General features: G+C 35.9%; 2 protein-coding genes and 1 pseudogene across 5 annotated transcripts; all 3 read left to right on the top strand.

Annotated features, from left to right (window-relative positions):
- The first annotated feature begins 8,929 nt into the window (after positions 1 to 8,929).
- On the top strand, positions 8,930 to 11,543 carry LOC125223226 (ABC transporter I family member 19-like). The gene is made up of 6 exons (XM_048126266.2): positions 8,930 to 9,178; positions 9,299 to 9,459; positions 9,807 to 9,858; positions 10,157 to 10,293; positions 10,655 to 10,741; positions 10,957 to 11,543. Exons 1-6 carry the CDS (start codon positions 9,043 to 9,045, stop codon positions 11,242 to 11,244), a joined length of 861 nt encoding a protein of 286 aa, XP_047982223.1. The 5' UTR covers positions 8,930 to 9,042; the 3' UTR covers positions 11,245 to 11,543.
- A 1,272-nt stretch (positions 11,544 to 12,815) lies between these two features.
- Positions 12,816 to 21,866, top strand: LOC125223206 (uncharacterized). Of its 4 annotated transcripts, none has more exons than XM_089065631.1 (17): positions 12,816 to 13,068; positions 13,297 to 13,347; positions 13,655 to 13,713; positions 13,810 to 14,126; positions 15,063 to 15,237; positions 16,743 to 16,826; positions 16,907 to 17,148; positions 17,244 to 17,457; positions 17,666 to 17,745; positions 18,026 to 18,110; positions 18,754 to 18,885; positions 18,967 to 19,080; positions 19,168 to 19,215; positions 20,671 to 20,758; positions 21,016 to 21,072; positions 21,420 to 21,473; positions 21,559 to 21,866. In XM_089065631.1, the coding sequence occupies exons 4-16, from the start codon at positions 13,891 to 13,893 to the stop codon at positions 21,458 to 21,460; spliced, it is 1,596 nt and encodes a 531-aa protein (XP_088921757.1). In that variant the 5' UTR covers positions 12,816 to 13,068; positions 13,297 to 13,347; positions 13,655 to 13,713; positions 13,810 to 13,890; the 3' UTR covers positions 21,461 to 21,473; positions 21,559 to 21,866. The 4 variants fall into 4 exon arrangements, with proteins under 4 accessions (XP_088921757.1, XP_047982191.1, XP_088921758.1 ...); XM_048126234.2 differs by having other exon boundaries at positions 13,799 to 14,126; XM_089065632.1 differs by having other exon boundaries at positions 13,636 to 13,713.
- A 1,009-nt stretch (positions 21,867 to 22,875) lies between these two features.
- On the top strand, positions 22,876 to 24,181 carry LOC125223218 (protein SCARECROW pseudogene; annotated as a pseudogene).
- Positions 24,182 to 26,011: the final 1,830 nt, after the last annotated feature.

Genomic DNA, 26,011 nt, shown 5'->3' with positions numbered 1-26,011 from the left:
AAGAATTTGGGTGCCAACACCTTGTCCACAATCTTAGTCGCCAAATCAAATTTTTCTTCTCAAGCTCCCAATCCGGCACAAAACCTTGGAAAATCATTTTATTCCGAATATCCCATATCGAACATGAGATAAAAAAAGAACAGAGAAATCCACACCTTTTTGTTGGCTTTGTGAAGGGGAGTGCCCAGCCATGAGAGGAAGCATGTCATCGGTCCTTAGGCAAGCACAAGGATAAATTCCATTGAGCACAACAGTAATACCATATACCACTCGAGATTCTACAGCTAAAAAAGACGTGCTCCAAAGTCTCTGGCTCTTCCTTGCAGAAAATACATCTATCATCCTCAATTCCTGGTATGCCCCATCTGATTAGTCGATCTTTAGTGTTAAGCCTTCCTTGTAAGATAAACCAGACAAGCAGTTGAGCTCGGGGTGGGGCAGAGTTCTTCCAAGCGAGGGAGTATTGATTCATCGTGGTGTTACCATTCTCCAAGCTCTTAGTGACCTGCAATACAAAGTTAGAAACAAAGAAACTTAGTGAGCCATTAAAAGCCCACATCCTCTCATCTCTCGTGTTTTCTCTCAACTCCAGACGATTCACGGCTGAGTAAAGGTTCCCAACAAGTTCCTCCTCCCAGGAAAAAAATGTTTCTTCTCCATCGAAAATTCCATTTCCATTTCTCATTATCCCATGCTCCCATATCCTTGATTATGTTATCCTTCTAATTTGACAACATGTAGAGTCTTGGAAATAATTCCTTAAGAGTCTCCTTCTATCCATCTATCATGCCAAAAACGTGTTTGGGCCTCGTTCTCCACTTTGATTTGTATGCCTTTTCTAGCCACTTCTTGGATTTCCTTTCTAAAATTTCGAAAATTCGTTAGCTGCCCCCAGATGCTCCCTTGGTTCCTCTGATTGGCCTCTTGAAGGTCGCCGAAAAGTCTAAAGTTATGATTGGAGCAAACAATTTCTTTCCAGAGTGGGTTTTGTTCCTTAAATTTACTAGCTTCTTTATATTATTTTAGAAAAATTCTGAATTACATATTATCCCACATATTAATTTATTTACAATTTATACCGTTAAAACACTACTAACTGGATAAGGGCATGTAAAGTGTATAAGTAGCATTTCTATATGCCAAGAGCTTGTAAAATTAAGCTTGACACATATTTTAATAGTGGGCAAATTGTTAAATAAATTATGAAGAATAATCATATTTTGGTGTGGCCCGTGCTATTTAAAATTGCAATGATAAATCAGCAAGTTTTAAAATTTCATAATTATCTTATGCGTTATTTTCGAGCAACGTACATGGAATAATATTTATGACATGGCGGCAAATGTGTATTTACTTGGTGAAGTTACACAAACGTGTTAAAATGGCGTTTCTGCATTACTTCGTGAAACACGTATCCATTTAGGGAAAGTTATCCCTAATTCCATGGCAGAAAATTGCACATCAGTTCACATCTTGGAGGTGATTTCATTCATCATCAAATTTAGGAATTCAAGCTTACTCGAATAGAATTGCAAAATTCTAATGAAGGAATAAGGAAAAATGTGTAGGTGAAGGAAATAAATATACAATTTTTACCCTAATTTATTCACCTAAATGGATTCACAGACTAAAACGACGTCATTTCTCAGTCAACCACACTAGAACTGGATAGAATTAACTAGATATTTTATATATAATATTATTTAGAATAGTCTAGACATTAGTTAACTAGAATTATCTAGCAATTTAAGTCGGCAAGACAACGTGACTTAGTTACCTATAAATAGACTACATAGTGTGATTATATGTGTGTACAAGAAAGTGTGCGTGTGTAGCATGAAGTAGAGTGAGGTTAATAGCTAGCCAATAGGAATGTAGATTGCCAAAAAACATAGAACTGATGGATAGGAATGCAGTCGGGAAAAAAAAAAAGCCGATCCGTGTCTCTCCCACCAGCCAATAAGAATACAAATCTAAAAAAAAACATGTAGGAACGCAGATCGCAAAACAGATCGAACGGCCAAAAATGCAGAAAAAACTGTGATAGTAACCACAGATTGAACTGCCGAAAACGAAAAACATGTAGGAACGCAGATCGCAAAACAGACTGAACGGCCAAAAACGCAGAAAAAACTGTGATAGTAACCACAGATCGAACTGCCAAAAACGCAGATTACAAAAGTAAAAACAAAGTTTAAACGATAATATTCAAATTTGGCTTAAAATATTACTGTTGCAGACTACAAATAACTTTAAAAAATCTAAAAATAAGATCAAATTGGATCTCCGATATCATAATCCAGCAAACTAGATCTCTGAAACAAAAGCAATATCTACGAAAGAAAATATAAAATTGGATCTCTGTAAACCATCATCGATTCAACTTGCAAAACAATACAGAAGTCTATTTGATTGTAAACCATCATCGATCCAATTAAACCAGTATCGGATGATAAAAATCAACATCAATCCTAATTAAATAATGAAGTCTATTTGATTTTATCAATATTCAGGTCCTTTTAATATTACATACATTATATTATAAGTACTTAAAAACAAATTATTATAATTTTTATAATATGCTTATTGGTTAATAACTTTTGTATTAATTATAGAAAATAAACTTTATATTTTCATCTTTTGGGGATATATCGTGCAATTTTGTTTTTCCGGGTTCTGTTTTTATAGTTCATATATCGGTTTTTGGGAATTTTTAGTGTTAAAATAATTTTGACTGTATAGAAATATTTTAAATATATGAAGTTTCTTTATTTAAGTAAAATTTAGTGTAATTAATTATATTTGCAAATTCTAACAATTGCTTTGAATTTAAGAAAAATCTATCCATCTCATGGGTGGAGTTTGACTCTTTAAAATACTACTACTACTACTACGACCACCACTACTACTACTACGACCACCACCACCACCACCACCACCACCCTACCACCACCTACTACTACTACTACCACCACCGATTTTAATCAAACCAGGAAAGTAATCAGAATCCGAGAACAAGGAAAGTTAGTACAACTTTCCAGGATTCTGAATCCTAACTTTTCTTAGATATTCTTTTTCTCAGTTCTAGGATTCTTACATATTTAAGCAATATAGTATATTTTTATTATTATTATTATTATTATTATTATTAATTACAATATTTTAAAAATAATTTAAAATTATAAATCATAATCAATTTCACTATAATAAATAACTATAATTAAAATTATCATAATTATAACTATATTTTATAATAATTTATAATAGAAATTAATAATTATTAAATAATTAAAATATAATTATATAATATAAATTTTATAATAAATAATAGTAATTATTATATTTTATAAATTAATAATTAATCAATAAATTCATAATGCAATTTTAATTTATAAAATTTATTTAATTATAATATCCATAAATATTATAATTATAATATAATAATAATTATATTTATTATTATAGTAAATGAATATAATACTCCATGTAACTATAATTATAATTATATTATTATATATTATGGTGGATAATCCATATTTAAACTATCCATTGTAATAATAAATATAATAATATAATTATTATTTATAATTAATAATTTATTAAAAAAATTACAATACTATTCTTTTTTATAAATAAAAAATAATAAGTATATTTCTAGTTTGGTGTTTAAAATAAATATAAATTTAAAATCTTGATATTTTCCAAACACAGAAAAGTAAAGTTACTAGGAATCATATTCCCCGGATTCATTTTCCTAGGAATCATTTTCCTTGCCAACTTTACTTTCTCGCCAACCAAACATGGTCTAAGTTTTAGAAAGAAAATAAACGGCAGACTTTTATGCATATATTACATGGATTTTGTAATCACCTCGTATTCTAGATATTTTATGTCACCCAACTTTTGGTTGAATGTATGATAAGGCTAATTTCATGCATTGGTTATGGGGATGAATTTTGTGATTTCCTGGGTCTAACAAGGTTTTATAAGCCAGGTGTGTAGAGAAATCGCCAGCCCCAGGAAAAAGATGATGATTGCCTGGAAGAAGAAGTTGGCGGAAAAAATGAGCGGAAGAAGGAAGAGTTACTAGACTAAGGAGCATCCAAATGGAGGGTAAAATGGGAATCACAAGAACAGTCTAGAAGCTCTACCTACTATAAATAAGAGCATGCGATCAACATGAAGAGATCTCTTTTTCCACTTCGGCTCTTAGCTTAGCTTTTCCATTTTTCTCTACACACACTTTGAGGGGAATCATCTTAGGGAGTTCACGTTTCGGATCTAGTTGTGGTGTAACACCGTCTCCACGGAGGCGAAGATACAATCGTTATTTGCTTTCTGTTTACATTCTGTATTTCCCCGAGTCTTCGTTGTTCGAAGCTCGGTTGTGTTTTGTTATTCTCTCGTTGGATACTTCGTATTTTGCTGTGGAGATTGCTATTTTGGTTTCAGTTATGATATTGTCCTTTTATTTGTTTGTTTTGGTGGATATTGTTGGTTGATCTGAGTTTGGAGTTTGAATTGCATGGAGATTTGTAGTTGATCGGTTGAATCTAGTTGAATATGTGAAGATCGGAGATGGGAATGGTGTTTGATTGTTGTGGATGGCTTGGATCCGGAGTGGATGAAGCATCCGACGTGTAGATCTGTTCGCATTTGCATGGTTATGATATTTTGAATTCTATTTACTTGTTTGTCTCGTCTAGTAGTCATAGATCTATGTTAATTTCAGTAGTTCTTTGTGTCAATCGGTTTAATTTCGTTTGCCCTGTTTCGATATTTGTTTGCTCTGTTCTTCACCGGTTGTTTCGTGATAAAAGTTAGAGAAGATGATGTCGTTGTTAGTTAGTCCTTTAGTTGGTTAATCTGCAGCTTTTTCCGTCGTACTATGCCGTTTAAGGAAATGGTCCCCACATTTAGCTTTTCCATGTCTAGGCTAGCTTAGGAAGTCGTTTACCCAGTCAAGTAGTTATTTCAAATACTTTTAGTCGTTATGCATGTCTCAGCCTAGATCTAACTGTTAGAGTAGAATATTTCATTTACCAAGTCTAGGAATTAAATCTCAACTCCGAAAATTTTATGGCAGCAGTCAAAAATAGCTTCCAGGTCTTCAATGTAGTATTAAATGCAATAATTAGAGATTTTCATGAGAGCTATCCTAGTTGCACCAATAGATCTGCAAACGGCTGAGGATTGTTGTGATCCTTGGTATCGTAATTGGGCATGAGGTAGTTGTTGCTGTGATGCTGTCCATTCCAATAAAGAAGATGGACTTAGCCAAATCATTATTTACGTCTTGTGCGCCACTTGCTTTTTATGTAATAGTGGACGCAAGATTTTAATACTAGGGGGTCTAAATTAATAGTATTAACAGTTGTAGCATATTTTATTGTCAATGACGCAAAAACAGTCGTGATATGAATAGTACGGAGCTAAAAGATAAATAATTTGAAAATTAGCAATATAAATTATACTTAGTATATAAGATGACAATATCAACGGTGAAATAATTGAAAAATATATAGATTTTTAAAATAAAAGTATACCTTTAAAATTAAATTTATTAACATTATATGATATACTCCCTCCGTCCCATAAAAGTTGAGTCGTATTCCTTTTTAGTCCGTCCCAACAAAGTTGAGTCATTTCCTTTTTTAACTAAAGACAAAACATCTAATCACTCTTACTTTATTTCATCATTTACTTTACTCTCTCTTATCTTTCCTACTTTTTTCATCTCTCCTATTTATTTAATATAAATTCTTAATCTCCGTGCTCAAAAGTCCTGTCTCAACTTTTATGGGACAGAGGGAGTACTACTTTGCATAGATTATAAAGATTATTATTTTGTCTTACAATAATGCTCAATTTACGCAAACAAGAAAATAAACAGAAATTACATAAAATTATTAGTATGAAAAAAATATTAATGAATTAAATACTACAATAGCTAATAATATAGCTGTAAGAATCGGACAAATGGATTAGTTACGAGACAGCTAAATTTATTTAGCTATCTCGTTAAGTGAATAGTTGAGAAAATCCAAAAAATAACAAAATGGATTAGTTACGAGACAACTAAATTTATTTAGCTATCTCGTTAAGTGAATAGTTGAGAAAATCCAAAAAATAACAACAAAATCGGCAACATCATGTTTCGAATTAGGGACGCCCAAATTAATAATGCATGTAGCGACCAACTGAGCTACAGATTTATTTGGTAATTGATGTATGAATACTATATATATAATAATATCGAAAATGGGTGGAGGTTCGGAGGGACCCCCATGCCCCAGCGTGGGCCCGCCACTGTATTTATGTGTTCAACACTGCTCTCAAAGTTCTTGATTTGCTGGTCGAATGGAAGGTTCGAGATCAACGAAACATGAAAATGTAACGTAGATACCATGTTTATCATGCAAATATGTGCATTACCTAAATACAATACCAAATGTAGTACCAGTTTGTATCTACAACTTCACAAATATTCTATATGACTAGAGAGTGGCTTCTCTGTATAGCTAGTTTTAGGTTGCATGAAGAGAGCAAGAAAAGTGCAAATATCAAGTGCAGTAAGAAATAGTAGAATATCAACTTGATTCACTAACCAAATCGGTGCCAATGACGCGAGACAACAGAGAGATTAGCTTATTAGCTATATCATCTATGAAACTCATGATATAAAGGGAAACATATGTCTCATCAAGTCCAAATAACTAGTATATGGTTTTTTGGTGATCTATGTATTCTAACGAGCGCAAAGTCAAATGATCATACTGCAACCACATATAATTATGAGAATTACATCTTCTAAACATATTGGAGAAAGAGTCTATAAGCATAAACATTATCCTAAAAGATTGACATAGCATAGTTATCATTCTAACTGCTTGCATGTTCATACTTAAAAGTGTATTTGGCAAGGATCTCCAGAGGAGGCTGGGACTCGGCAGAGCAGGAATCACCACCGGAGGAGGTGGGGGCAGGGCAGGGATTATTGAAATGTTATCTCCACCGACTTAGCTGGTGGTTTCTAGAATAAGATTAGTAGAATAGGAGTGGCAAAATGGGTAGCGAGCAATGGGTAATTCTCATCTCGACCCGCTACCCGATGATAACGGGAAACAAGGCGGGATCGGGTAGTGTGTTTTAGAGTTTTGCGGGTAGCGGGTATACCCGTTAGTTCCGACAATACCTGTTATTATTAGTATTAGTCATATTCCATCTTTTAATACTCCCTCTGTTCCATATTAATAGAGGTGTTTCAAATAGTTAAAGTGAAGAAAAAAAAGTAAATAGTTAAATAATAATAGTCATATATGCACTCATTTTGAAAAATTAAAAATAAATAGTTAGAACGGAGAAAAAATAAAGTAAGAGAGATAATAATGTAGAGAAGAGTATTTATATTATTATATTTCCCAAAAGAGGGAAGAAAATGAAACGTCTCTATTAAGGCGGAAAAGTGGGAATATTTTATATAATTTAAGAGTTCTTTTAAAATTTTATATTCCAACGAACGTACAATTAAAAACTCACCGGAACTAGCTATAGAGTGTCTCCTCACTTTTATTCTCAATCTATTCAACGTTTACCATCGATATTAATAAAGTAATTAGGGAACATTGACGGTTATCATGATTTTCAAATTTGTTATTAGGATTTCAAGTCGGGTACGGGATACCCGACACAGGTATCGAGTAATCCCGGTATGTTGCTGGGGGGTATTGAGACTACAAATTTGGCTAAAATCGGGACCGGTATCCACGGGTAACCCGTTTTACCACATGATGTCGTTATGTGGCACAACCGTTTTATTCACCTAGATAAATCTGGGTGCCATATTAGAATTACAAAATTTTGAAAATTTCAGTTTGAAAAAGTATGAGACACCAAGTAGAATTTAACTATGGATTAATTTAGCAATGGTACCTTTTTTTTTTTAATAAATTTCGGATTATGAAAATTCCAACCTTTTCGTGGAAATGTAGAGTATACCTACAATGAAATTCAACAGTAGCTAAATTTAGGACTGGGGAAACCGAGAACCGAAAAAATAAGGTTAAGGTTCGGTTCCGGTTATTAAGTATAGGATTTTCGCGGTTCTCGGTTCTAACCGAGAACCGAGAGGTTAGAACCGAATAACCGTTATTTTCTAATATTTAATTTTTATATATTTATTTTAGCTTTAAAAAAGTAAAAATTAGAATTGTAAAAAGGTTAAAAACCTAATTACCGCTCACAATATTCACACCACGCCGCTACTATCACGTTCTTGCTTACCTCCACCTCCATGCCGTTGCTGCTCTCCTCTCCACGTTGTTGCTCGGATAGAAGGTATGCTCTTCTTTTCTCTTTATGCATGCCGCTGTCCGAAATTTACTACATGTCTAATACTTCGCAATATGCAGGCTTATTTAGCAGATTAGGCAATTAACAGATTAGGAATTATCTAATGTATATGTTATATTAAATTATTAAACTTATGTTACACATGTTTAATTCTCGAGCAGGTTCCAATATTAAGTAACAAAGTAGTAGTATTTTTTTTTATTTCACGAAATATGATATTTATTTATATTTTTCCTACATTTTTATATAAACAGCTCCTGGCGCAGATGGTAGGCTTATGTTAAATCCTTCCTTCTCCATCAACCCCACCCAGGAATGAATCCTAGCAAATAGCAAACTTATATTTTTTTATTTTACTGAGTGTATTCCACTTGAGTTCGGTTCCTTCGGTGAAACCGAAGACCGAACCGATCGGTTCCTCAAATAACCGAACCGACAAAGGGGTTCGATTTTGGTTCTTAATTTCATAAAATATGAGATTCGGTTAACCAATAAATCGGTTCGGTTCTAACCGAACCGACCGAATCCCCACCCCTAGCTAAATTAATGGCGTAGTTGGTTGGTGAGAGAGTTCGATTCCATCCATAGGTATGATTCAAACCCCGTGGCATCACCATACCCGCCAAACCCCATCGCCACCCAACCTTTAAAAACCCCAGCCACCGCCAAACCCCCAACCAAATTCCTACAATGGAGGGAGGATCCCACACCATACAAGTCAGCGGCATGCAATTCTCCTACGACGCCACTTCCCCTATCTTTTTCGATTTCAATCTCAACGTATCTCCCGGCTCCCGCTGCCTCCTCGTCGGCGCCAATGGATCTGGTCCTTTTTCCCCCTTGTCGCGCCCTATTAATCACTATGTGGATATTTACACTTTCTTTTAATAGCTGAATCCAAATACGCACCATTTTCATCTTTCAATTTTGGATTTTGATTGATCAGGAAAGACCACTCTGCTGCGGATACTGGCGGGGAAGCACATGGTGGGCGGCCGTGATGTGGTCAGAGTGCTCAATCGATCCGCCTTTCACGACACTGATCTCGTCTGCAACGGTGATTTGGCCTATTTGGGGGAATCTTGGAGCAAGACTGTCAGCTCTGCTGTGAGTTCAACCTTCCTTTAACTTATATCCTGGTTATGATTAATCAATCATAAATAGGGATTAGAATATCCTAGTTGGAAATTGACCAACTCTAATATAGATGGATGGAAAATGGCGTATTATGATTGTGATTGTGTGTGAATATTTGTACACCTTATGGACTATATAGCTTGCATTGAAAGTTTGTTTCTTTATTAATCTGCTGCAGGATTGTAGAATCTAAATGAGTTGATAAGTTCACTTTTGTGTTTTGACATAATTGTAGGATTGTCATTGATATTACATTTTTAGTGTTCAATGTTTGGATGGTAGTCTGAGTTTATGTTGCCTGTTGTGCTTGATATTAGGGGGACCTTCCGCTTCAAGGGGACTTCTCAGCCGAACATATGATCTTTGGAGGTATTTAGTTATTACATGGGGTGTTTTTTATCTGTCACAGCCTTGCACCATGGCATTTATAGATAATGCATTTGGTAGTTCATGTTTTGAGTATAGAGTGCCTTACGCATTAGTTTCTTTGAGTGGATATAGAAATTCTCAAAATTAAATGCATTAGATTAATTACGCAGCATTGTAGTTCATTTTTCCTTCTCCACACGATGATAATTAACTTGTCTCCTTATTTGTTTAGTCTCGTCTTGTGACAAGTTAGGGAAGTTGCTAATCTTTTTTTCTTTCATTCTATGTCATAATCCAGTTGAAGGTGTTGACCCTGTTAGGCGGGATATGCTGATCGAACTTTTGGATATTAATCTTGAGTGGCGAATGCACAAAGTTTCTGATGGCCAAAGGCGTCGCGTGCAAATTTGCATGGGTCTTCTTCATCCTTATAAGGTAAGCTTGCACTGTTGACCATATGATGGCGATATCAGGATTTGTGTATTTGATATGGTTTCTTATGTGTGCTGCCTTATTTGGATACCCATTCTTATCAGTGACGATTGTCAAACTCTGATGGATTTCTCTGCCACATTATTGTTTTTGACTTCTCCTTCATATTTAGTATCTCTATACTCATATGTCATCCATTATTTAGTGGCCACATTATATGTATATAACTGAGTTTTTTGGGATGGTGGGTGAGGACTGACGATGAATCAGTTTGTGATCAAGTCGACGAATCTTGGGCATACAATGACTTGTTTATTGATTGTCTTATTCATAAGACGTTTTGCTAACAAAGGTGGGGATTCAGGTACTTTTGCTAGATGAAGTCACTGTTGATCTAGATGTTGTGGCTAGGATGGATTTGCTGGAATTTTTCAGGGAAGAGTGTGAGCAGGTATGCCATGTTAATATTTTCTACAGTCGTCATAAGCTACTTCATCTACGCGATAGCACATCACCATATTTTGGCTGCCAAATCTTATATCACTGTGGTTTGTTAGCATTGCATATCATGTGTTCCTTTCACCGAAGAAATCTGTTACAACAATTCTCTCATTCAAAATAGGGCGTACATAAAATATAGTAATTCATTATGGTGTCTAATTTCAGAGAGGAGCAACAATTGTTTATGCAACTCATATTTTTGATGGACTCGAGACATGGGCAACTGATCTTGTGTATGTTCAAGATGGTACATTGAGGAAGTCTGAGAAGGTGGCCGAGCTCAATGAACTGAAGCATAACCCAAATTTACTCTCTGTTGTTGAGTCATGGCTACGGTCTGAAACAAAGATTGAGAAGAAGAAGCCAATTAACTCCCCATCCCCGCTCAAAACATCTTCCCCATTCGATGCTTCTCCTTTTAGGTCTACAAGACATATGGCGTATTACCGTTGATCTACACACATTTCAGGTGAAATTCTAATTCATCATCCAGTAAGATAACTAGATGCCCCCAATATTAATTTAGCGAAGCTCTTTCGTTCTTTCAGAGGCACCGCATAGCAACATTTCTTTTACCCTATATTTTGCTGCCTCTTCCTAAAAATGTATTGTTTTGATTGGGAGATCTTATAGAGATATCAGGCCTCTGTTTATTTCAGATTTTTTTTTCTTGATTTGTCTGGGGAAACTACCCATGCAACACTGGTTATACATATAGATATTAATTATGTTTGTGTTTTTTTGTGAAAGAAGTTTGTGATTGTTGGTGGAGAGATACTACAACAAAAACTGTCGTTGTTTCTTGCCTAACACATTTACTTATGGATAGTCACATTTCTCCCACTCCATTTACTTCTCCTGCACGAAAAATACAAGAATATTGATAATTTAGTGCAGTTTAGAGTTTATACTAGTACTTAATAAATTTGGTACTACCTCATATTAATGCTCAAGTGATATGGGTTGATTATAATATTTTATAAGACTTATTTTCTGTATTATTTAGTTATATGTGATTCGGAATCGTGACCTACTCTATATCATAGACTATGTAATTGCTAATAGTTTAAAATTATGTTTATGGTTGATTTAGATTAATATGATTGGTGTTACAGAGTAATTGTTATGAAGTGAATTGGGTATGAAAAATAACTAAACTATTAGCATGTTTATTTTCTTCTCTTGCAATTAATAACTAAACATGAAATAGAAGTAAATTTTCTTGAAATATAAATTAAAATTCTTTGGTATAAAAACGACATTATATGATTATTGCTACTAGTTTATAAACATGTCAACATATTTCTTAATTTTTTAATCATTCCTAAAATAATCATACTTGTCACGAAGTTTTTGGCACATGCATATGAAATTCATGTGGTATTTTTCATCTAGATCAATCATAAGATTTCTATGATTGTCCTTGTCTTTTTAGTTTAAAATTAATGCTTAAATAAACTCTGTTTTAATTTATTCTTCTATATATGGATAATGTTGTGATTAACTACTTGGTCACTTTTAAATTTGTTTTTTAAGGGAAATAATATAATTAATTATATAAGATCAGTTATTAACAACATTCTTCAATCAAATGGGAAAATCACCTATTGGAATTACCAGATTAGATTAAAGTTTCTAACTCTAATCATCCTAAGAAACAATTTCTAGTCAAAGATTTATTTAATGTTTGTTGATGGAAAATACATAATTGGAAATTAAAATTCTCTCTTAATTATGGATAAATTGGCTAACACGTGTGACTGTATGATTCAACTATTTCGAAGAGCCATACAATAAAACAAAGATGAATAATGTCGTCGACATTAATTAGGTGTTCGCTATATTTTATTAGTACAAAAATAAAATATTAGTAATATCCATCATTACCAAAATTGTAAAATTGATAATGATAATATTGTTCACATGATAATATTGTTCACATCATACCCATTAAAAAGTGAACCCTATTTTCTTATTAGTAAAATTGCAGATTTCCTAATTAGAGAATACTATACATTTACATTTCTTTTCTTCTTCTCTTTTCCTCCAAAAAGTTGACAATATAAATAGCGGAGAAAACGTTTAGATCATGCGAGCTCATCTCTTTGTTTCCAAAAGCAGCGAAAATGGCGAATTTGTTTTCGGCATTACATATGCAGTCGTAAACAATCAATCAATTTCGAATATTGCGATTATATACATATAAATGTGTATGCGTCGTGCACGCCTGTATTTGCTTCGATCGGTTTTATCTCTCTATCTCTAAAAGCTTTGGCGGTAAGCGATCGTTTCTGCCTACCGCTCTGTTTATTTTCAATTTTTTTCTGAATGTATTTTGTGTTTTTTTGCCGAGAAGCATTTTGAAATTGTGTTTTTATTTTTAGTTCCGTCATCTTCTGGCAATTGCATTCGTCTATAGGAATCCGTTGTCCTCGATTTTTGCTGCATGTCAACCAAATATGTAATTCTAGTAATTTTGATTCGCCGGCTTTTATTTTTAAATAGGTTTTCAGCAGCGTCGGCGAGTTTTTGACATTTAGCAATTTCGGAATCAAGGTATCTCCGCGATCTTTTCGAATTAATGTTGACGTATTTTTTTATGATGTTTTTTATGCTGTGTCAATCTTTGGAGAATGTGGTGATTAGACGATTTGTGTGTGTGTGGTAAAGTTAACTTATCATTTGCTATGTGCTCCAATTTTATCATTTTTGCTCTTGTTCTGTGCTGAATCACATTTACTTTTCGACTCCAAAGTTTTTATGTGCTTTGGGTAACACGTGAGATTCATTTGATTTCATGATTTGTTGGGAATTTGAATAATGTTCTGAAATTGGTAATGTTAGTGCCATTTTTACTGGACAGGAATAGAAGTTTCTAAGTAGAATACAGAACTGTTTAGGAGGAATACACATTGTACCAAGGTAACAACTCTCATCTGTCTGTCCAGAGTCATGAATATTCAGTTGGGGATGTAACGTTGTCTAAAATAATCGCTGTCATTGAAAGATGTTTGGCAGATGAGATTATGGTGTCAGAATGATGGAAGTTGCCCGGGGAGTTACGTGTAATTTACCTCTTAAGCAGAGGAAAACTACTTGATGGATTCAGCCAAAAGTTGGTTCCACAAGTTTCAGCAAAGAGACCGTTTGAGGACATTGAGGACAGTGAGTAGGAAGAAAGACTCAATGGGTAGTGCAAGAGAAGAACCACCGGCAGACTTACTTGCTGATGATGAAGCCTCAACTCTCACAAAACAGAAGGTGGCTGCTGCAAAGCAGTACATTGAAAATCATTACAAGGAGCAAATGAGGAATCTTCAGGAAAGGAGGCAGCGGTATAGTATATTACCTAAACTTGTTTTGGCTGCATTATTTTTGAAGAAACTTTCTTCTGTACACCTCTTGTGTTAAGATTTTTTTTTATTTCAACTCAAGCACGTGCATTGCATAAAAAAAATATGTATGAGTTTCTTTACTGTAATTATTCCGACTAGAAATTTCTATTATCGTGGTTAACCTGCAACATTATTATAAAATTTTATGTCTTATTGGTATCCTCTAGCCACTATTTTTATAGCCCTTTGTGTCTAGTAATAGTTATTTGAGGATTAGGTAAATATGAAGTGAATGAACTCTCAGCTTTGTGGAATATGTGCAAAATTTCCTAATTTGTAAGGTCTTGTTAGTGAAAGCTGTTATTCAGTTTGGGCGCATTTAAAACTCAAATAGTCAAATGTCAGTAGTTCGATACTTCATATTTCCAGAAGCCGAACTATTCTGAATTTGTTTCATGGAGAGAATAAGTTCATAGACATTATACATATATTTCTTTTTCTTTATTGGGATATGTTCGCTTATGCGGCGGCAATATCCTAAATGGTTTTCTCTCCTCAAGAAAATTAACTGACTAATCTTTTCTTAGTAGTTTTGGCTTCGTCATATACGTTCTTAGTATTTTTTCTTTTTTCCATAATATATTAGCTAAATGTTAAGCTGCTCTAATGGACCAGGTAAATGATTAAATGATGTTTACGCATGATCATTAACATGTGATTAAATTCTAATGTCAGGTCCATTACTTACTTTCAGCTGTTAGAAACTAGATGAATAAAAGTTTATTTAGGGTCCAGAACTTAATTTCTGGATCCTAATAACGGCCGACCGCATTACATTTACTTCTTTGACCACATTATGTTTTGGATTTATGAGTAGGAAATGTCACTTCTCTTATATTGATGACAAGCTATCATTTTACATTTGGTTGTTAACAGGCGAAACGTACTTGAAAAGAAGCTAGCTGATGCTGATGTATCTGAGGAGGATCAAAATAACTTATTAAAATTTTTGGAGAAGAAAGAAACTGAATACATGCGCCTTCAGAGGCACAAAATGGGTGCCGATGACTTTGAGTTGCTCACTATGATTGGGAAAGGTGCTTTTGGGGAGGTAAAGATTATTATAACTTATATGCCTATCTCGGCTTTTATTACTTGCTTCAGTTGAAATTCCATATGTCAAGTTTCCTATTGATTCATATCCAGACCTCAATTCGTCAAGCTCCTAATTTCCTCAGATCTGTCCAGTTATAGACTGATTTTTCAAATTCGGTGATTATCCATGAAAAGGTTCCCAAAATGGAACCTTTTTATGTTTTCAATTTTAGGAAAAACGCACACAAGGTGTGGGTTTTTTAAAACGCCCATGCTTTAGAAATGGACACGCTTGACTTAAATGAGGGAGAATACCTTCTCCCCCATTATGCTTGAACATACCATACACACACACGAGTTTGGGAAATTTGAAACTATTTCTCGCAAATTGAGCTACGTATTGTTTGGTTTGTAATCATTCTCAATTTTGTTAAATGATACTCCCTTCGTCCCACCATAAGCGATACATTATTCTCTCTAATACTTTACACTCTCTCTCCACTTTAACTATTAAATAGTACTCCCTCTGTCCCCCAAATTTTGTCACAGTTTGACCGGGCACGGGTTTTAAGAAATGTAATGGATAGTGGGTTGAAAAAGTAGGTAGGATGTGGGTCCTATTTTTAAAGTATTAGTTTTATAATGAAATGTGAGTGAGAATAAGTTAGTGGAATGTGGGGTCCACTACCAAAAATGGTAAAAAGTGAAATGTGACAAATTTTGTGTGACGGACGGAAATGGAAAAATGTGACAAAATTTTAGGGACAGAGGGAGTATCATTTTCCCAAAACAAGTGCTTAAAAGAAGCGCCTCGCTTATGGTGGGATGGAGCGAGTACATGCAGATGATAAATGTAGGATTTAGTTAAAGTAACCTAGATTTAAGGTTACATGTAAAATTAGGGCTTGGTTAAATTTTGTGAAATTTATGGCTTGATATGTATTTCTTGCAGGAATTATGTGTTTTTGTTTTTAAAAACGCGCAGGCTGTGTGCGTTTCTAAAGATGGTGCGTTTTCCCTATAATGTAAACATAAAAAAGTTTTTCCATTTTGGGAACCTTTTTTGCGGATCTTCCCCAAATTAGAAAAGAACCAATTGCATGTCTGTGCATTCTAGCTTTGACCCTTTAGCAAATGTTTTTCTAATAAATACAGTGGCAGGAAGGAGGCTAATAGTGAAAAATAGCATCGTGAGTGTGAGTGATGGGGGCACTGAAGGATGCGTATATCATGTGTACATATGTAACTGGAAAGTTGATCCATTGATCATTTATGACCTGGACAGGCGACTTGATTATATCTCTAAATGTTATTAAAATGATTGAATATATGATCCATTTCTTAGGGGTTATTTTAGCTTTTGTCCATTAACTTGTTAATGAAAATTGTCATGGGAATGTTGAGTTGATTTGGCATGGTTTTTCCTAGAGTATTGCACACCTCAAGATGCTATTTGAGTGAATGTCTTCTGTTACTAAATGCCTGAAAGATAACATTCTAATGAATGGTTATGCTGTACAGGTTAGAGTCTGTAGAGAGAAAACGACAGGTTGTGTATATGCAATGAAAAAGCTTAAGAAATCAGAAATGCTTCGTAGAGGCCAGGTATCTGATTATTGATCTTCAGTTGGTCTCGATATGGTTATGTTTATTGTGTCATTTGACTTTCATTCTGTATTTTCTAGGTTGAACATGTGAGAGCTGAAAGGAATTTGCTTGCAGAGGTGGATAGCAATTGCATTGTCAAATTGTATTGCTCTTTCCAAGATGACGAGTATTTGTATCTCATCATGGAATATCTTCCGGGTGGAGATGTGATGACTTTATTGATGAGGAAGGATACATTGACTGAGGATGAGGCCAGATTTTATGTAGCAGAGACAGTTTTGGCTATTGAATCTATTCATAAACACCACTATATACATAGGTATGTAAAATTTCAAGGTTGCGTGCTGTATATCTGCATTTCAATGAGCTACCTCAGTGCTAACTTCTTTTTTCCTTACATCTGATTGGTTGCAGAGACATTAAGCCTGATAACTTACTACTTGATAGGCATGGTCATTTGAGATTATCAGATTTTGGCCTGTGCAAGCCTCTAGACTGTAGTACTCTAAAAGAAGATTTTGCAGTTGGAGACGGCGTTAATGGAAATTCAAAAGGTGAGGATAGCTCAGCTCCAAAACGCACGCAACAAGAGCAATTGCAACATTGGCAGAAAAATCGGAGAATGCTTGTAAGTTAAGCAATAGCTCTCTTGTTTTTTCTTAACGTTAATACTATGCTAGGACAACAGTGGTTGGTAACTGATTGTGTTTTGGTTAGTTAGTCTGTGCTTCATTCTTGTAAGGAATGATGTACACTTGAATTGTCACGATATTGTTCTTACTATCAGAAATACTTAGTGTGCAACCTTTTTCGTATGTCAAATTCACTGATTGCAGGCTTATTCAACTGTTGGTACACCCGATTATATTGCTCCAGAAGTTCTGTTAAAGAAGGGCTATGGAATGGAATGTGATTGGTTAGTTTATATATACCCGTTGAATTTTTTTAGTTTTACTCAGTTTTTGGTTATCCTATTCCCATTCTGGACTATAACTCTTTTTAAATATCTGCCACATTCTTGTAAATAATTTTGCTTGCTCCTTCCCATTTCAACATCTTTTCTCCTGCCATAGGCATTAATTATCAAGGATATCGTCTCAAAAACACACCCATACTCAATTGAAGAGGCTAATTAGCCGCGGGTTACTTTTCTTCTACCCACTACTGTAAAGTGAGGGTTTGTCCTTGTTATGTAGGTGGTCCCTTGGTGCTATCATGTTTGAAATGCTAGTGGGTTATCCTCCCTTCTATTCTGATGATCCTATGTCTACATGCCGGAAGGTAAGACAAGGAATTCCCTCTGATGTGGCAGAAATTCATAGCTTAATGCTTTGCTTTTTTACGGAGTTTGATGTTTCTCTTATGTGTCTGTTGAATCACTTCACTTCAAGGATCTCTGCACGAGTAACCTCTATCAATTAGGCTCACTACCCGTGCCAATAGAAACCGCTGGGACGCTGGGACCTTAATTCTGCTAAATATTAAAAGTAATATTGTATGAAAGTTATGAATGATTCAACTGATGTGTTTTGCACTAAAATTTGTATCCAGATATGAATTGGATTAATCCTATAATTTAATAATCTCAGTGAGCTCATGGACTTGAGATGTTACTTCCAGCTACCTATTATTAGAGTCTTGGGAAATTATTTATCTATGTGAGTGTTCACATGGTTTTTATGAGTTCCAAGGTTGCTGAAGGAAATATATTTGCTCCTGCTCAGGCATTTTCCATTGATAATCATTGAAGTTGGATTAGTTGGACTTGGATCTCTATATGGAATTTTTAGTGAAAGAAAGTGTCATCATGCTTTAATATTCCATCCTTTGAGCAATTTGGCATATGAAGTAATTTTAAATTGTGTCAAGCTAAATGAAGTAATTTTAAATTCATTATTTTTAGACTTATTGCTCTCATTCGCAGATAGTGAACTGGAAATCACATCTAAAGTTTCCAGAGGAAGCTACACTTACTTTTGAAGCAAAAGATCTGATAAGCAAACTACTCTGTAGTGTTAATCAGAGGCTTGGTTCAAATGGTGCAGATGAAATAAAGGTGTGGTGTACAGTGTGATATGGCATGTTCTTTGGACTTACACAAGTTGGTGAGAAACATCATTATGATCTGTTTGTTTAGGTACATCCTTGGTTTAACGGGATTGAGTGGGATAACATATACAATATGGAAGCAGCATTTATTCCCGAGGTTAAAGATGAGTTGGATACCCAAAATTTTGAGAAGTTTGAAGAGGTATTGCTATCTGTCCAAATAAGACTTTTAGTGTCTTCTTTAAAATCTTTAAAAGGTGTAGCTAATCAGACCTATTTTGTGCTGCAGGCTGAACACCACACTTCAACTTCATCAAAATCTAGTCCATGGAGAAAGGTACTTTTTATGCTTAAAGTTTTTGAATGTATATTTGGAAAGATGTTCTACTTCTATATATGTTATGCACAAATTATAACCATATATTCTGAGTGCTTTTTGCCATTTTCTACTACATTTTTGCGTATTGTGTTACTTGCTCATGGCATTCCCTGAGATCTGTGGAAGAATGATGTTTTAGTTTTACATAGTGGAACTACTTTGATGTAAAAATTAGAATGTTGTCCTTGCAAAATATAAGGAGATTGTGTTGTACTTGCAATGTTTAAAATTTTTGGCTGCAACCCAAAAAGATTACTAACAAAATGATGAAACACTATCCTGTTGTAAATAATATAGATACTAGGTCATCAAATTTGAGTAACTTTTCTGGTAGTTACACATGCTTTTCATTTGTATATTTTTTATATATTACTGTTTTGCCAAGGGTGGGATAGTTAGGATGGACTAGGGGTGGGTCGATACGATATATCGTATCGAAAACGTTGTATCGTGTATCGTATCGAAAATTTCGATATGAAAGAATTTCATACCGTTATCGTATCGAAAGTTTCGATATATCGAACTTTCGATATAAAAAAATTTCATATCGTTATTGTATCGATATATCGTACCGAAATTCGATATATCTTTAAATATCGATATATATCGAAAATAAAATATCGATATGATATATCGCAAATTTTCGATATATCGCAAATTTTCGATATATATCGTATTTTCGATATAAAACGATATATCGCGATATAAGGAAATTCATATCGTTATCGTATCGAAAACTTACGATACGATATCGTATCGTATCGAAAATTACGATATATCGAAAATTCGATAATTTTTCGATATTTTTCAATACGATACGAGCGATATATCATTTTTTCGATATTTTTCCCCAGCCCTAAGATGGACCCAATTATCATGTTGTTGGTATATGCTTGGATCTCCACATGACATTTGGCTGAGTGCATAGTAAAACATGTTTTCATTAGTCCAATTAATTGTATAGTTAACATTTAACGTACTCTTAACTTTTATGTATATCACAACAAGTCAAACTGTAAATTTGGGATAGCCTATATTTTTAAATTTTCGTGATACATCCACTATATTCTCGATATTTTTAGCAAAACTCTGGAACAAAACATCTTTATCTACAATCCAAATTCGTCTCCTGAAAAGTTAATACCCCTTAAATATCCACGATAGTTAACAATAACTCAAACATTCCGAGCGATAGATGCTTGTTTCTTGAACCCTTTGTTTCAATAATCCCTGGCCTGAAAAAAGCCAACTTTTACTGCAAAATGTTTGATGAAGTCCATATCTAGTTTTATCTGTCTGATATTACACTACAATTACTTCCACTTAGGTTTTTCTTTCTATTATGAATATTACTACCACAGTATTGGGTACTTTTTCCCCCTCCGTTGTTAATATTATCTTTTCATTTAACAGAATATGCTTTCTTCCAAAGACATCAACTTTGTGGGGTACACATACAAGAACTTTGAAATTGTGAATGACTACCAAGTTCCTGGAATGGGTATCTCTCCCTCTCTCTCTCTCTCTCTCTCTCTGGCTATGTGTTGTGCATGCTTTATGCACTTAGTCTCGTGCTCGTGAATTTTATATAGCATTTGTTGTTTTGTAGCTCTGACAAATACTTAGTTTATACGTATCAGTGCATTTTCCATGCAATATGGAATAGCTGATGATATCAGCAGTTGCATGCTTCTAAGTTACATTTCGTCCTTTCATGGTGACTGATACTTGATCTCTTTAATTTTATTTCTTCTACAGCTGAATTGAAGAAGAAAAATACCAAGTCAAAGAGGCCAACAATCAAATCACTTTTTGGTAGGTCACGTATTTTCATTTGATAGCATCCTCATATAGTCATATTTGAACAAATACCAATTTCTCTGTTGCATAATTGCATTAGCTAGCAAAAGTATCCATGATGTTTGGCCCGTTTAAGAAAAAACCCTAAATATGTAAAACATCCTCAACATTGATTCCTCAGCCATACGAGGCCTGGGCCTTAGTAACATCTGCGCATTATAGGCCACAGTATTTGCTTGTTTCAAATACTCAGTAGCCATATAAACTCTAGCTTTGGATTGAGCTTCTAACTTCTTGTCTTGAACTTATATCATTTATAAAATTGTGACTTATCATGTTTATTTGTGTGTGACTTGTAACAGATGATGAGTCGGAAGCGTCTGAGACTGGTGGCAGCCAATAAAATGACACCTTATGTATGTTTCACCTTCTCATTCCTCTCAAAGATATGGCATGACAAAACATATTAATGCGGTTGATCTCTTTCTCTCTCTCTCCCAGCCTCATGGTTTCAATAGATGTGGATTTTCTTTCATTCAAGCTACTATTCTTTCGTCTTCAACGAATGTAGAGTTTGTCAGGTTCCAGAGAGGGAAAAAGATTTCGAGTGGCTCGTTGCTTTGGATCTGCAGCTGATTTGCTGCCCTCAACCTTTTCTTTACATAAAGCAGAGATCATTGACTGACTCATTTGTAGGATTTTTTCTTGTTGTCAACCTTTCCGGGAACCACAGCATATTGCATGTAGAATACAGAATGACCAATTTCTTGTTGAAATTCTATAAAAGTACTCCCTCAAATTGAGCTCTATTGCAGCATCGTGTTATATTTCATGCCGTATTCCACCAACATGATGCATTAATGGATGATTTACATGCTTCAAGTTGTTTTATAGTTTTTCCATACATTCAAATCCTTATGAGAAGTTACGCAATTTTGAACGTTTTTCATAGTGGCATATCCATGTTAACTAAGTGAACAAAAATTTAGTTGATATGATACTTTTCCATCAACAATCACTAGAACACGGGAGGGGATTTGCGTGAATTATAATATTAGAAAAAAAAAACATAAGCATATATGATTAGGTAAACATGTAGCCAATCTTCCGTTTCCGTATCATACTTACAATTTGGGCAAATTGTTGGAAAAACGACGAAGTTTGGTCGAATATAGTCTATCATGCAACTTTGTAAAATATCGATTGTATCGTAACCTTGATATTTTTTTAGCTGTCCCGTTTATTTCTATTTGGAGGAAATTGTGTATGACGTGGAAGAAATGATCCATAACTTTTTTTTTGCAAATTTGTATATTGATTTTAGTATGAAAAAAAATATATATAAGATTAGGTTAAATTAGTTTAGCTTCTAAATTATAGAGTACTTATTTATCCCTTCAAATTTAGATTGATGGGACAATTAAGTAAAATGTTAACATTATGATATACTACTACTATACTACTAATTGGCTTATTTGTAAAGTTTGACTAAAATTTAACCAAAATATGGTCATGTAGCCTTATAATTAATACACTCCTCACCCTGGTGAGCAAGTAACATCAAGATTAATTGAAATAGAAGAGAAGCACATTAAAATATTCAATTTAACAAAACTTTGTAATTATTACACAAAAATCACTACCAAACCGACGTGTTTTCGTTGGCATTTTCCCATTAACTTGTTCCCTCTGTCTCTCTATGCCGGCCAAACTATCTTCCTTATTTGAGCTCCCTTATTCCCTTCTCCCTCCTTTAAATACTCGCCTGCACCACACATTTCCACCCCTCCCATTATTCCATTTTAATTAACACATTTTGATCAAAAATTGATGTGTTCATGTAATGCAACCTCAAGAAGAGCAGTTGAACCACTCCGGAAATCCATTTTCCCAATGGGTCGAACACGTCACCAAGCAGCTCATCGACGACGACGCTGCCGCCCTCCTCAGCCCCATCGCTACTGATCAAAACGACGCCGCAATGGGCATGCTCACGGCTCTCTTCGAGTGCGCCGTGGCCATCTCCCTCGACAACCTCGGGGAGGCCCACCGCATGCTGCTTGAGCTCTCGCAGACGGCCTCCCCCTACGGCCCCTCCCCGGCCGAGCGGGTCGTGGCCCACTTCGCCAAGGCCATGTCCAGCCGCGTGGTCAACAGCTGGATCGGGGTCTGCACCCCGATCCCTGTTGACTTCAGGGGCGTCCACGCGGCCTTCCACGTCTACAACACCACGTCGCCATTCGTCAAATTCGCGCACTTCACTTCCAACCAGGCCATCCTGGAGGCCTGCAGCGGCCACCGCAGGCTCCACATCATCGATGTTGACATCATGCAGGGCTTGCAGTGGCCGGCCCTGTTCCACATCCTGGCCACCCGGGCAGAGGGGCCCCCTCATGTCCGGATGACCGGGATGGGGGCATCCGGAGAGCTGCTCCTCGAGACAGAGAAGCAGCTCTCCAGCTTCGCTCGGCGGCTGGGGATGCAGTTCGAGTTCCACGCCGTCGAGGGGAGGTTCGGGGACGTGGCCGACGTCTCGGCCCTCCACGTCCGGAGGGGCGAGGCCGTGGCGGTCCACTGGCTGCAGCATTCGCTGTACGACGCGACGGGGCCGGACTGGAAAACGATGAGGCTGCTGCAGGGGGTGGGGCCGAGGGTGGTGACGCTGGTGGAGCAGGAGATGAGCCACGGGGGTTCGTTTTTGGACAGATTCGTGGCGTCGTTGCATTACTACGCGACGATGTTTGATAGCGTGGGGGAGAGCGGGGAGGGGGAGAGGCACGGGGTGGAGCAGGGGGTGCTGCAGAGGGAGATAAACAATGTGGTGGCGGTGGGAGGGCCGACGAGGAGCGGGGAGGAGAAGTGGATGAGGTGGAGGAGGGAGATGGCGGGGAAGGGGTTTGTGCAGATGGGGATGAGCGGGAACGCGATGGCGCAGGCGCAGCTCATACTCAATATGTTCCCCAGAGGGTACAGCCTTGTGCAGGGAGATCATGGAACGTTGAGCCTTGGATGGAAGGATACCAGCTTGTACACGGCCTCTGCGTGGACTTGGCCCAATCATCATCATCACTTTTGAATCATCAAATATAATGCGTGGCCTTAATTAATTAATTAATGCTATATTCTTGTTATTCTACTCATCTAATCCATCACATATTAATTAAAGGGACAATTGTCATGAAATTATGGGCTACATTAATTTTAAAAATTTGAATGATAATGCACATTTTTTTCTGAATTTTCTCATCCAACCTAATATTTTCCTGTTAAATTGAAGCTGAAATGGATCTTACATGAATTTCTAATATTGATGATGTGGATACTTGATTACATATTAAACGACGTCATTTGATTTATTGAAACTAAAAAAAGATTATAGTAGTAATAAATAAATTTTCTCATCACCGTGCATCACTTCCACATCACAAACAACATTGATGTCGCCGCCACCATCTTCGACCACCAAAGAACAACTAACATAAAATTGACACAAAATCTTAGTGTTCCTAAATGAGAAGATATTAATCGTACAACCCCTTCCTCCGAAAACGCTAGACCTAATACACTGCTAAGGAACTGCGTACAAGATAAACACTAGTCATACATAAAACAATACTAAGGAAATATTTTCCCATCCCATAAAAAATAATACACTTCTATTATAACTTTTTTCTTTCTAATAAGCACGAGAGATCATGTATGCAAAAATTTGTTGGTGTGTTGATTCAGAAAGATGACTATCCTATTTATAGACGCTCACACTCCTAGAGAATTAATGTAGAGTCAACTCTGCCATTATGGTTGGAGTATAACAGACGGACATTACAAACATCTATCATGGACGCGTACAGATCATGAACTTGGACGAATGCATCTAACGCGCCTCACGTTGTTCGTTCGAGGGGCATACCTGGCGACCTTTTCAATGTGTACATGGATAGCTACGTGTCAAACAACGTAGGTTTATTTGTTATGTTGTGTTGGACTACGTGTCCAATGCAAGATTGAAATCTTTTAAGCTAGGTTCGGATAAAGCTTAATCCCAAGAACAACTCAAAAACCAATTGACAATGCACTGAGGCAGACCGGCGGTGGTGTGCGTGTGTGCTTTACAACCCATTTTTGCAAAAATTAACTACTTACATATATTAACTTTGCCTTTTAAAGTACAAGTTTAGTAAACACTCTTATTCGAATTTGAGATTATTTAACACACATTAATTTGATAACTTCAAATAACTGTGATCAACTTTAATCCAATATATCTCATTCACCCTCAATCAGTTTAGGAAAGTGAATATACAACGTTCATCAATTCGAAACATAATAATTATAATAGTATGGCCCTTATAGGCCCAATCTGCTCCACCAGTAACCGGCCCATACTTTGTTGGGCTTGAGCCCAATCTCCAGTGATGCCCTACACGTGGCAGAATGTGGTGGTGAGTTGGGGTTGTGTCTTTTATATACTAGATCCTTCTCTCTTCCGCCTCACTTTGACTTTGCCTCTCTCTTTTCTCTCTCGGTTGTGAGTGGAAAAACTAGGGTTTTCTGTTCCCTTCTCCTATGGTGTTCTCTCTGTGCTGTAGGCTTGAGAGTGTGATCTCTCTACTTCCTCCTCTGTGTGTGTATACACTGGTGAGTGAGTAAGTTGAGTGTTGGGGAAACCTCTGGTTTCTGGTCAGACAAATCTGTCTCTGTGTGAAGCAGTTTCTTTTGGTTCTAGAGGATTGGGTGACTAGTGTTTGGCCGTGGCTTTGCCTTAGATTGTCTTTGCAACGAGGTGGTTGCTGGATCTAGGGTTTCAGTGGATACGGTGCAATAGATTGGTTATCTACTGGGTTTCTCCATTGAGGGGCAAATCAATTGGTGACTAAGGAATTAGATGGTCGGATTTATAGACCTGTGCAGTTGTACCTGGTGCAACTTGAGCCTATAAATTGTTCTTGATCTT

The sequence above is a fragment of the Salvia hispanica genome, chromosome 2, assembly GCF_029641045.1.
Source record: "Salvia hispanica isolate PSC_SH4W2 chromosome 2, Shi_PSC_v1, whole genome shotgun sequence".
In the NCBI taxonomy this organism is placed as follows: Eukaryota; Viridiplantae; Streptophyta; class Magnoliopsida; order Lamiales; family Lamiaceae; genus Salvia; species Salvia hispanica.
The sequence above is the reverse complement of the archived record's forward strand: the minus strand, read 5'-3'. Positions and strand labels throughout refer to the sequence as shown.